General features: G+C 37.1%; 1 protein-coding gene across 1 annotated transcript; it reads right to left on the bottom strand.

The window, feature by feature from the left end:
- Positions 1-867: 867 nt before the first annotated feature.
- LOC137942541 (nucleoside diphosphate kinase IV, chloroplastic/mitochondrial-like) lies at positions 868-12,310 on the bottom strand. Its single transcript, XM_068788240.1, has 16 exons — positions 12,269-12,310; positions 11,457-11,541; positions 11,177-11,328; positions 10,995-11,088; positions 10,825-10,907; positions 10,414-10,477; positions 10,172-10,286; positions 8,279-8,433; positions 7,645-7,698; positions 5,285-5,354; positions 3,999-4,133; positions 2,956-2,993; positions 2,777-2,827; positions 1,858-2,025; positions 1,666-1,778; positions 868-1,317 (listed from the first exon to the last, which is right to left on the bottom strand). The coding sequence occupies exons 3-16, from the start codon at positions 11,308-11,310 to the stop codon at positions 1,194-1,196; spliced, it is 1,398 nt and encodes a 465-aa protein (XP_068644341.1). The 5' UTR covers positions 11,311-11,328; positions 11,457-11,541; positions 12,269-12,310; the 3' UTR covers positions 868-1,193.
- Between the last annotated feature and the right edge of the window lie 1,276 nt (positions 12,311-13,586).

Here is a 13,586-nt window from a genome sequence, read left to right on the forward strand (position 1 = left end):
ACCATATGAAATAATAACAAAAATTATTATAATATTTATCTTTATATTTTAAATTAAAAAATAAAATTAATTTTTAAAATAATTAAAAAAATGGATAAATGTGATTGATATAAACCAATTTAGTGTTTCTTGGTTTAGAATTATTTTACCTCCCCGACTTCAAAAAAATATTTTTTTTAATAACTATCTTATGATGTAGCTACAAACATAAATTTTAAAAAAATGTAATTAAATATTTAGAGTTTAAAATTATTATTTTTATATTATAAGACTCTTCCATATTTACATGTGTCGATATTATTAACATAGAAATAATTTTTTGTTCTGACATAGTACCATCACTTCCATTGGATGGTTATGGTTGCTTGTTATAATATTGACAAACATATTATGGGTGGCGGCCATTATAAGAAAGAGTAAACGAAGTGGAGGAGGCTACCATGGTATAAAGAAGAAATAGTGCTAGTAATTACTATATAATTAAACCCTTTCCCTTTTAAAGAAAAATAATTAAGGGGAGGACAGGGATAGAAGGCAGGCAAATGGTGGGAGGTGATTGGTATTAGGGACGGAGGAGTCAGTAATGAGTCGAACCTCCACCGATAATGTTTTTGTGGAGAATAATCACAGACTAATGAGGTGGGGCGGTCAGTACTAGACCGTGGCACTTCTTAATTCTTATACTATAAAAAAAAAAGTCAAACATGCCTCACAACACAGTAGATCCCTCTCGGCTGTTTTTTTTTTCTCTTTCAAAAACCGGAAATTAGAATAAGTCTCAAAGTCACCACTGATAGAATAAAGAAAACACTAGGAAAGGATTTTAGGTGTTGACATTACAACCATTGTAAATGACACAAGGCCGAATTTATCAAACTGTAGGACTTGAAAGGATGATAAAAATCAGGGGCAAAGCAATTTATTTATCAGTGTTCTCTGGTTAAAATGCTCTGAAGCATTTAACTGGCTTACAATTATTTGAAAACTCTACTCGTGGGTCTCATACCCAGCCGCTATCAAATATTCCTTGTTTCTCCCGCAGAACTGCATCTGGAAAATTAATTTATTTGATAAAGAAAATTTTTGTTTTCCCGTGAAAGTTGTTTTAATTAATGGTTTCATCTATGGAAGAACTTGGAGCTTTGCTGATGTTTAAGACATCCATTGAAGAAGAACTCGGAGCATTGCTGATGTCAGTTAACACCATAAATCCATTTTTCTGCGTTGCTGCTGTAACTAACCAGCTCCTCAGGATGGAACCACAGGTTGATCTCATCCTTTGCCGTCTCAGGCCCATCACTCCCGTGGATGATATTTCTGCAAGAAAAACATCGATTAATGGAGGATACCACCATTAAAAGTGTAAAATGTCGCTGAAGAAAAACGGGCATAATTATTACATTCAACTCAAGGTAACAACATTCACAACTTTCTATTTTTCCGCACATGCAAAGCATAACATTTGCATACTTTGCTCGAGGTAACTGAATAATATGACTTTTTATTAAAAAAAAAATTAAGTAGGGAAAAGGGCTTCATTTGATTGTGTACATAGAAGCTATACAGCCTTAGTTCATATTATTAACAAATTGTGTGACTAAACATAAAAGAGCAGAATCACAAAAACGTAAAATGTAAACAGTATGAAGAAGAGTAGAAAAATACCTTCCAACAACTACAGCAAGATCACCCCTGATGGTTCCTGGCTCAGATTTTTGTGGATCTGTGGCTCCAATAAGTTTCCGGCCGTATTTTATGACACCTTCACCCTCCCAAACCTGTAGTGTGGAGGCCATGTGCTTAGCTAAAGAACTGGTGTAATTGTTGTTTCTATCAAATGGCATGAATGCGTTTTACCATGGCAAGAACAGGGCCTGAGCTTAGAAAGTCGCATAGGCCACTGAAAAAGGGTCTCTCCTTCAGGTCATGGTAATGTTTCTGAGCAAATTCATTGGTAGGAACCACTAACTTAATGGCCACAAGCTTGTATCCTTTGCGCTCAAAACGTGAGACGATTTCTGCAATCTGACATGAAACATTCATCTAATCAAATGGGTGTGAAGGCAACAAAGAAGCAGCAAATCGCTTGGAATAGACTAAAAAATGAAGCAAATCCAGCAACTGAGAATAACACCAAAAAAAGAATCTGATCGTTAAACCATTCTGTGAAAGCAGTTTGAAATGTACAAAAATGCAGACTCAAAGTTACACACACCGACTGGACAATTCATCCTCTTCTATAGCTCTCTCACTTGCTATAATTAATCAGCTTTTTTTTTTTCTTTTGATATTAAATGATAAAATAGAAATAATTGCTTGGTCAAAAAACATAAAATTACATTGCTGTATATAAGATAGAAAAAAAATGGAAACCTAAAAGGTCGCAACTTATTAAAGAATGGAGAACTCATTTACATGAATTAATTTCAGCCTTTATTGCCCCATAAGTGAATATAACCCAATGCTTCATTTTGACATTGCCAAAAAGGCCCAAAACCATTTGATTACCATATCTCATGTACATTATTTTCTATGAGACCCGTCAAACTGCCTCAGTGTCATAAAACATATATTCAGAATCAACACAGCGTGATATTTCAAAATCTTAAGATTAATGCTGCTCAGAATAACACAACACAACATACCATAGGCTTCATTTTAAGAACTTTCATGTGCATCAGGAAATATGACTCATGCAGAGAGCGAGAGAGAGAGAGAGAGAGACAGTAGGAACTCTGAGACCACAAGAGCCAATTAACCTGGATGAGTGACTTACCAATCCTCTTTGTACTCCATCAGGCTTGATAGCTATAAAAGTTCGCTCCATCTGAAAATAAAATGAAGAATATGACATCCAAAAATTTTCATTTGACCTATAAAACATGCAATCAGATGAAAAAGGAAAAATTGATACATTGAATAAATAAAACATCCAATTGCATTCATAGGGATTACCTCAGCAGCATGCGCCTCCTGTTCTTGAAGCATATAAGCTATCGACAAGAACAATTATAAATCAGAAATCAGAGACCTAGAATAATATAAAGATGATGCCCATGTACTGCAATTAAAGGACTCCAACAAATAATCACAATTATTAGGTTGTTGTACTAAAAGTTACATCAATCACAGACTACTCATCATGGAAGACAAGAATTAAGCTCAGCATGCTAAGATTGTAGACTTCAGAAAGGCTCATTTTAAATGTCCCCGATTCCCTTTCTTTCTGTTTAATATCATGACTTATTGATGTAAGCTAATAGCACTGCACATGTCTTAGGTATAGAGAGAGTATCTTTCCCATCCCTTGTATATGGAAACTCCTTCCCCTATTTAGATTGAAGGGTTCCATTGCTGTAATTTTTCTGTTTAATGAATGAAAGTTTCAACATTTCAAAATAGAAATATCATGACTTTTATAGATAAAAATTAACAGGAAAATCTCGCAACCACGAAACTTCCTGAACACAAAAACAAACATGTGTTGCTGTATAAGGAAAGGATCAGAGAGAAGGGATGATCATTGCAGGGAAATTGATGGCAGCAAGAAGACGAATCCTCAAAACTAGAAGGTACTGTCAGGAGAAGTCTAGGTCTGCATTCAAATCTAGAATGCTACCCCCGCCTTTTATTTCAACCTGTCAACATGCCATAGATGCATTATTTTTTTGCTGTAGAAGAGGTTGCGAACACCACAATGCCACAACTTGGACAAGGGTTAGGGCCCTCTTCCTTAGCCAGCTTCATCCAATTACCAACCACACAATTTCCCTAATCAGACCTTTTACTTTAAATCCATCATATCCTTCCACAAGGAGAACTATGCAGCCAGATGCAGACAGACATCAAAGACCTATTCAAGCCACTCATACAATGTTTTTTTTTTCTTTTTTTCAAATGATACCACTGGTAGAATGTTAAGAAGGATGATGGCAACAACAACAATAACAAAAATAGAAGAAAAAGATAACAGAAAAAAGTACTTGTCTTTGACATACCTGCTGTAGGAGCAATAAGAGCTCCAGAGATCCAGCCATGGGAAGAGTGGTTAGAATCTGCCCTTCTATAGACTGAAGACAAAGAAGAGACCTTTCCTCTTAACAGGGTTGTAGCTGCGCCTACAGCTCTTCCTTCTACAAAAGGAATGATCGAGTAAGACAAAGAGGTAAAACGGCAAGCAAATTGGTCCATTCCCATCAAGCATTGACACGTCTATCAAAATTATTAATGAAGAGAGTATCAAATGATAATCCATAACGTTAATGTAAATGTTCGCAAAATCTCATTGCGAGAGATAAAGCCAACACTTCACTGAAAAAAAAAAAAAAAGACAACAGATGAGAGATACTAACGTTTAGCAAAAAATTAAATAAAGGACCGAGATCCACGCACAATGCTTCATTTTTTTTCCTCTTAAGTCTTTTAACCAATTTAGTGAGCTTCATTGTACCTAAGAGAAGCGTCATCAAAATACCATAAACAGGCTTGCATGAAAATGAAGTCTAAAATGCCAAAAGGAAAGAAAACAAAAGCATAGATATATGGCATAAACCTGACTGAAAATGAAAAGCACGGTATTCAAATTGAAAATGAAGTTGTCTTTAAGAACCAATGAACGCAGCAGAAGCTCTTCTTCATCCCTTGCTAGATTCTTGTATGCATTTACAGAAAGCCCGCTACTTTTTTTATACGGCAGAGGAGCAAGAGGAGCATGATGAAGAAAGAATGGCGGTTAAGTTCATAGCCAAAAATATGACAGATAAATAGAAGTTTAGTAATTCTAGAGTAGATCAAGTAAACGTGTTAGATAAATGTTTTAGAAATAAAGAAAAGGAAGAAGAAAGCAGCAAAGCGTGTGCAAGATCCTGGAAGACTGGGGAAAATAAAAGATCTGAAGCCCTTCGATACAAAAACATCAACATTTTGAGAGACCTTCCGCTTTCGTGCTAAAAATAATACAAACACAAACACCATACACCATAACCAAGTGAAAAATGCAACCGTAGAGAAACAGCTAAAGTTCAGAAGGAACAACAACGACAAGTATTTAGCGCACAAATAATGACATACAGCTAAAACCTAAAAGCAACAATACTTAACGAAAAAAAAATTCAGAAGTAACGTAAAACGGAGAAAGAGAAAAGACTGTACAAATTTCGCCCCAAAAGCGGTGGAAAGTAACGTAGACATAACATAGAACAATGATTTCCAAAAACAGTGACAAAGACATGAAAAGTCACCAAATGCGGAACGAAAGAAAGTGGAAAAAGATAATAAAACTCACCGACAAAGAGAGGCGAGCTTCTTGAGGCAGAAAGGAAAGATCTGAGAGTCCTGGCGGCCGATCTACAGATCTGAGAAGTCATGGTTCCCACAGAGATCTCTTTTGTCGGGGGCAAGCAGGATCTAGGCAAGGGCTTTGTGCTTTCCGTGTGGTGCGAGGGTGGAGGATGAACACAGTGAGGCTTTAGTAGGGCTTCAGGGGACAGTGGGTGGCGTAGTGACGCGTGAGGATCTGGTCAAAAGCACCAGATGGATCAGATTCGTTGTTGGTTTACGTGATTCGTTAATTGTTCGAACGGACTGGGAGAAAGTCCGGGGGATTTCCATCTTTCCTTTTTAAATTTTTAAATATTGCTCTCTAACCCAGCTAGATGTTGCATTTTCAAATAGGTCCACTTAGAAATTGTATTTCTATATATGGCCTTAAAAATTATAAATCGATAAGTAGTAGAAATATAAATAATTAGAGTTAAAAAAATTAAAATTTTGTATGTTTAATTACTAATTAAATATTTGTGAAGTTAAAAGGAGAGGGGCTATTTCTTAATTTCTGTTTAAACTATGATGCAAATATTTAAAATTTGATTGGAATTAGAATAAATATTAAATATTTGGATTTATATTAATTAATGTGACAAGTATTAATTAAATATATTTTAAGTCTAAAGAGAGAGAGAGAGAAAGAAAAAAACACTGGTTTAACAAGAATTCCATAAAATTATTTTCTTGCTTATTGTGAACAAGGTTTTGTGTTAAGATTGATTAAAACAAAGAGAGTTAATGTGTTATTGTTGGATATCTAATAAGAGCCAATAATTAACTGTTTACTTATTCAATAGCTATCACTAGATTGCGTTTGTGTAAAATCCGATCCAAACCCAACCTTTAAAGTTTGAACAATCCATTGATGAGAAGATACCGATTTATAGAATTACAACAGTGATTATAGATATCACAACTCTTAAGAGTTTGAGTCTATTTAGTACTTATATTTTGATCTTTATCCTTATCTCCCTGACAAGATGGAGCTCCGAGAGGAGAGTTTAATCTTGGTCTTCAAGAAGATGTGTGTTCGTGGAAGTTAAAGGACAGGAAGATCAGCGGCACTGGTAACAGCTGGAGCAGACAGAATTACATCATCTGGTGAATGAGTAATGGCACAAGGTAGCGGCAAGGGTGGGCGGAATCGCATTGTCTGGAGAAGAAATGCGGAAGAGCAGTGGCACTGGTAGCGGCTAAAGCGGACGGAATCGCATCGTCCGGATAAGAGATGTAGAAGAGCAGCGACACTAGTAGCGATTGGGGCGGATGGAATCGCATTGTCCAGTGAAGAGACGTAGAAGAGCAACGACACTGGTAGCGACTAAAGTGGACAAATTTGCATCATCCAAAGAATAAATGTGAAAGAGCACTAACACTGGTAGCGGTTGGGGTGGTGCTGGCGAGGGTGGTTGTCGGCAAAGTGGATAATGGCAGCAAGCGACAGCGGGGCAATGACAACGAGGACATGTGGCGGTAGGAGCATTTGGTGGGAATGCGAGAGACAAAGACAGAGGAGAGGAAGAGATATTCGCAGAAGGGGTGCAAGGTCTTCAGCCGGCGATAGGGAGCGATTACAATGACGGTATAGGAGTTGGACCAAAGACGACAGTGGAGAGGGAGCGGTGTTGCGGAGGTTAGGCCTGTGGTTCAGCTTTAGTAGTGATTTCCAGGGACGACAAATCGGTTTTGATTAATTGATCAAGAGCTTTGATACCATATAGAATTTAGGAAAGGAGAATAATATTTACCGTGATTTTAATTGATGAAGAAACATGTATTTATAGAATTACAATTGTGACTATAAATATTACAACTTTTCATAATTTGAGTTTGAGTCTATTTGTTTCGATCCTTATCCTTATCTTTATCGCATAGTTTACTTCTATTCATCAGTATATTACTCTCCGAGCGTTTGTTTCACTTTGGATTTTGAGACGCCACTTAGCATAAAATGGTAATCAGAGCCTTCCATTCATGTAAATTTTCTATTGCTTTTCATCATCACCTTCCCAATAGTACAATCGTGGTCACATCAAAACTTGAAAAAAACAATGGTTAAGAGGAAAAATAAAAATTTGTTACAGATATATACTCAGCTGTCCATCTGAATTGTAAGTTGCAGATGTTTATTTTTCTCTCTTAACTTGAAGCCAAAGTATAAGTCATTCATCATTCGTGAAAGTTGATTACCATTTACAATAAAAAAAAATTAACGATACACGATCAAATAATTAAATTTAGAGGAAGATTCCTCGAATTAATAAGAAGTTACCAATGAGAATGACATGGTCCATAATAAGATTATCAAGTCTTTGAAACTGTATCCGATCCCAAACTGCAATCAGCTTGCAACGCGGTCAGCCATGAGTTTACCTGAAAGTTGCATTAAGATCAAGTCATATACACAACAAAAAACAGCAATATGTGCAAATGTAATAACAAAAAAGAAAGGTTGGTCATGAAGCTTTGGTATATCGTTGGCGACTATAGTTCCACATGAGCAAAAACTTAATCAGAATATAATGATACCACATTAGGAAATGTACTACCACCTCACCATTCAACAAATGATTGGCTGTAATTGGAAAGAATTAAACATCAGATCCATCAATTAAACAAGGGAATTATGTAATAAATGACTTGACAGGTTCATAGAATGGGAGCCCTGTAAGCATCGATTTTTATCCATTTGGTTCTAAATTCCTCTAGAATCTCATTTGGAAGTCCAATCACATGAAACTTAAATAACAGCAGAACCTGTAGAAACTATAAACAGAGTCCGGACTAAATGATGAAAAACTACCACTGAAATTTACAATAAAAACCTCCGGAAGGGACATAAACTACTCCTAGTTTAAAGGTCTGACGTCAAGGTGCTAATAATCAGAGAAACTTGAACTTGTAATGAATATCCAATTGTTTGATCTTCAATGTCTAGCCGAGATTAACTCACCTGTATTTCAGATAGAGTTGAGCACTCGAGCCGCAGTCCATGACAAGTTAGAATGTAAAATGAGTATCGAGTTTGTTCATCTTCCTGCAAGAAGCTTGGCAGTTGACCCACTTCAATAACATCAGATAACAATGTAGAGTCCTGTGGGCTAAGATCTGCAAAAATTTCACATGCACTAGTCAAATAAGCATACGTAATCTTAATGTCAAGGCAAATTTCAACTGCAGCACATGGTCAGAGAAAAAAAGTGGCATGGGCCTTTAATTGAGATACCGGTATCACTTCGATAGACCATTGTCATGAGAAAGTAGAACCACGATTGTCAAATGCAAGGTGGGAAAGCAGAAATTAGAGTTTATGTTAGAATATACATCCAGGGGTATTTTAGTCATTTAACCATTTCAGTGATTAATTTTCTTTATGTAATCTTGTTCTGCATGTTAAAATATATCAGTGATTAAATTTTAACGTACATAGGATGTGTAGTTAGGGAGATGTAAGCAGATTAAGGTTTATTAAGTGTATAGGGGTATTTTTATAATTTGTAACTTGCAATACTTATTTAAGGAGTCTAGGAATTCGTGCAAAGTTCCCAAGGACGCCATTCAGGCTCTTCATAAAGCTCTTCTTCTCTTTTGTCCTTTTTCTCTCAATTTTCTCCTCTACCCAAATCTTGATTTTTACAGTTGTATCATGAGCATGGCCATATGGTGGGAGGGGAAACTTAAGGGCCTCTGCCACTGAGGATGAAACTAAAAGATAAAGTGCCTCTGACATATAGAGAGGAAGCAGAGAAGAAAATTGGACTCATGCAATATCTGAAGTGATTAAACTTTAGCAAGGGTTCAAAATATATCTGCTCACCCAGTGATTAATTAATAATCAAGTCAGATAAGCAAGATAAGTATAACTGACCAAATTACTCAATTGCTTTATATTCACAGAGCAGATTTTATGGATTGGTTGTGTCAATCCAAAAACCTGTAAACCATCACCAGACCTTGTGGCAGGTCTATCAAAGATGCTTCCCACTTAAGTAGATACAGGTTTCTACCGTGTAGAAGGAATTTGTGCATTCATTCCAGACGCATTGATTGAAGGATCCTATAAAGAATGGATAGGTCTGTAGACTGCACTGCAAGGACAAACCAAGACAAATTATAATGCCATATTACAAAGGACAGTTATTTCCATTTTCAAGATCCTAGACCCAGTAGAAAAAAGAGCTCAGATGAATGATGTTGGTTAAGTCTGCAGACAGTACTGCATGGACAAACCAAAACAAATTATAATGCCATATTAAAAAAAACAGTTATATCTGCATTCGGCAAAACAGCTCAGATAACTGATATTGGAACCCTATGGAAGTTGTCAATGCAGGCGGTTTGAAACTTTTTATGAAACATGTATAACAGATTGCTCAAGCAGCTGTCACCCCCTAAGGAAAAAATCATAAATAAAAAAAGGAAAAAAGAGGATGTACCTAGGTCCATATAAGCTTACATATACCCAATTTTCATTTAAACAATTAAAATTAAATTGACTGCCTGAAAAAATAATGTATTTATTTTTATATTTATTTATTACCCAATGCATTCATTTCAATGTTCACTTGAGATTTTTTTTTTTATCAATAATTTAATGGTACAATTAAGATAATGGCACTGTTGTAGATACGATAAAGTAAATGGCATTGTTGTAAATAGATAAACTTTTCTATAGAAGAAAAACCTTGGCTGGACTTGAGTCTAGCATCCTTCCCCTCAACAAAAAATAGTTTTTCTATATAAATTTCGGTCTGTATTTATTTATTTTTCTTCATATCAATCACACCATACTAAGGTATAAATGAATGAAAAATAAGCACTAAGAGTAAATAGATGGACTAAATACCTGTTGACTGCAGGTAGAGGAAGATACATGATCCATAGAGAACAACAAAACGGGAAAGCCAGTCATCAACATCTGTTTCTTCTATGGGTGGTTCTCCTGGTAGTGCAGTCCACCTCTGGAAAATTATTAAAAAAACAAGAATACCAAAAATCAAAATGTGCAAATTTTTTGAACATCAATTTGGCATTAAAGCTTTAGAAATGGGTTAATGAGGGACCAAGACAGGGATAATCAGTTACTACAGTTCTGATATACAAATATCCAGCAAGGCGAGCAGATCTCAGAACCTCATCAAGATGCTCCAACCTGAGGACACAGAAGAATCTCAAATTAGCATTAAATTGTTTAAAACAAAAAATGATAATATGTTAAGACTCTTGCTGGACTCTTTGATGCTTGGCGATGGAGAGAGTGGAAAAGCAGCAAGGTTACAAAAAAAAAAAAGGAGAGAGAAGAAGAAGAATCAGATACATGATAACGAAGGAACTGATGTGACAAAGATTCTCAAGCATGACTAGCCATATAACTAAGAAATCATTTGGATTGCAAAAGAAGGTCAGAAGCTGCACACTGAAATGTGTAGTGGATCGTATACTTTACCAATTCCTACTCTGATGTTACATAAAAAAAGAAAACAATCTAAAGAATCTTACTGGGCTTTTAGAAGAGCTTCTCTTTCTTCTAAGTCAATGATTTCTGATCTAAGTGACTCCAACTCTGCAGAAGTTAATTCAATCTGCATATCAAAGTGTATCAGTACTGAGTCCAAAAAAAAAAAAAATTCAGTTTAACTCCGACATCATCTAAGACATGCTAAACTAACCTTTTCATCACCGGACCCCCATGGGAGGCCTCGAACATTAAACAACATAGATGCAGCTTTCCTTAAACTTCTTCCACTCAAATGACCAATAGACCTATAAAATCATAAATAAACTGTAAAGGAAATTTCATGGTCAAAGAAAACTTGCCCTAAATACTGCTCGTTGAGCACAACAAGAACACCTTGACGAGGGGGTACTTGTTTGGTGCAAGACAATAGAACTCTCCGTGTGAACACTATTCTCTGTTGGAGTGGGTTCTGGCAAAGCTTCAAAATAGCGTGGAAAAACCTTTACCTTGGCAAGACCGTCATCCATTAAGTTGAAGTGTACTCCCTGAAGAGAAGGTCAAAAGTGTGGAAGAAGTAAAATTAAAAGAGTTGAAGCTGATTACATGACAGACATAGATAACGGGAATACAAAAGGACAAGATACTGAGATGTGCTGGGAAAAACAACGCTTGCCTTGTGTAGCAATCATAACAAGACATAATGCCGAATATACACACTTTTGAGATGGTACTTCTCCTTCCAGACCTTCAGTAAGGAACTGAAGAAGAATTGATCAGTAAGATACCAACTATCTGCTTAACTTACATAACGTAAACAGTGACAAGGACCAACTAATTTTGTTTGGAAGTATGCGAGACGTAAGTTTGTTTATCATGCAATCATATTAATATGGCAACGGACGAGACAATTAGAAATGCAAAAATTGAAATCAAAAGATTAGAAAACTCGGAAAATTTAACTTAAAATCATTCAGTATTAACCGAATCCTCTGCAAATAAGTAATTCACCGATCAAAAGCAAATACCAACTAAAGAATATAATATTAATTTAAACAGAGAAATAAAACGACAATCAGTCCTTACGTAACCATAAGTCGACCTTAAATCAAAGCCAGAATACCGGTAAGTAGAGTAAAAATGATTTCTTCAAGGATCAACAGACGACCACAACTGAAATCTACCTCGAAATTAATAAACTTGGCCAAATTCTAAGACAGTTCATATCCAGTCCATAGTCTAGAAAAAAAGAATCCTTGTAAAAGACGGAAACACAGACAGACTGATTCTCTCACCAGTAACACGCGATCTGCAAATGATCAAGACTCCGGAGCTAGAGAAACGATTGCAAGAAAAAACAGTGAATTAAACGGGTAACACCAGAGAATAAGAAAAGGAAGCTTGCGAACGACAGAAAACATACAAATGACGTAGCAAAACACGATAGACTACACGCGAAAGGATAACAAGGAGAGAAGGAACACGCACCTGTGCCGCGATAATTTAGGGAGGAACCGGAGTCCTGGCTGCAGCTTCCTTTGACAGGAGACCATTTTGATTGTCGGCCGTTTTATTGTTAGTAGTCCCACCGAAAAGACCATCTTGCCCTGCTCCTTTGCTATAATTGATCTAATCCAATGGACGGGTTACGTTTTTACAGTTAGCTCCTTGATTGAGATAAATTTAAGAAAAACCCCTTCGAGAGCCGCACATAATTTATCTAATTTGGAATACTTATTTATAATTCAATTATTAAAATCAAATTGAACAACTTGAAACTCAGTCGAATGCTAGTGCCAGTGAACCGGGTCAATAAGGGTCGAGCCTTCGTATATCGGGCATTGATCAACTCAGGATGCCTATTCGGGCCACCTTGTGGGCAATATTAAATCTGGACAGCCTGAACCGTTCGTCTCACGACGTTATGGGTAAATCCGGTCTACTGGACCAGGAAGGAATCTGTGAATTCAATCTCTTTTCACCAAATCCTGACTCGTCGTCACCGATCTGGCCCTGATGGATCGGAATCGACAATTCTCCAAAGGGCAGCGTTCTGGCATCCAGAGTCCGGCCACTGCGACTGATCCAGAGATGTGCGAACTGCGAATCGCTGAAGTCGCTGCAGCCATTTGGTTTGAAGGCAGGACCGGAGCAGGTACTGCAGTTGACCAGTTGAACGGCTGTACTAGTCGATGGAACGCGACGATACGAGGGCGTGGAAGTGGAACACACGATTGCGTATCTTGGCCATCCTCGTACTCCCGCAGTTGTCGAGGCCCAGGGAGGCTGGTCGGATCGTGCCAGAAGCTGCATCTTTTCGCACGGTTCTGTCGGTTTGCTTATTGCTAGTAGTAAAGGCCAGTTATTGCTAAAGGTTTCAGTTGCGATCGCTGTGATAGACTAAACCCGAATAATGGCTGCTTTGGCTTTTGCTTTGCCCCGTCGAGGATTTGCTCTGTGGCCACTGGCCAACCTTCGGAGAATGTCACTATAGAGGCTTAGAGAGTAGACAGTTGGACACAACGAGGCAGCTTTCGGGACGGCCAAATCCCAAAATCGTCACTCATTAGCCGTTAATCCTAAAGCCATACCATCTGGGCAGAGAAACCTGCGAAATTTGGTAATCGATTTCGTCCCGGGATTCACATAAGAAGTCCATCGGATTGCAACCCATAAATTAGGAAAGTGCGAAAAACCGAAATCAAATTAGCTTAGCAGCTTCTCCCCAAGTCTGCTACGGAACTGAAACAGAGAGTCCCGATCATACATGACCATTCAGTTCCGAAAGGAGGGAAAACCGAACCTT

This window comes from Aristolochia californica, unplaced genomic scaffold (genome assembly GCF_029961685.1).
Source record: "Aristolochia californica isolate CCGP_79_NKW_82.1479 unplaced genomic scaffold, dmAriCali1.0.hap1 SCAF_1, whole genome shotgun sequence".
Lineage (NCBI taxonomy): Eukaryota > Viridiplantae > Streptophyta > Magnoliopsida > Piperales > Aristolochiaceae > Aristolochia > Aristolochia californica.

What these genes read in the sequence shown, in the direction of transcription:
- LOC137942541 (XM_068788240.1), bottom strand. Translation starts at nt 11,310, where the DNA reads ATGGATGACGGTCTTGCCAAGGTAAAGGTTTTTCCACGCTATTTTGAA. An exon ending in AGGAGGCGCATGCTGCTGAG is followed by an intron (nt 2,828 to 2,955) that starts GTAATCCCTATG and finishes TTTTATTTTCAG; the next exon opens with ATGGAGCGAACTTTTATAGC. An exon ending in ATGGAGTACAAAGAGGATTG is followed by an intron (nt 2,026 to 2,776) that starts GTAAGTCACTCA and finishes GTTTCATGTCAG; the next exon opens with ATTGCAGAAATCGTCTCACG.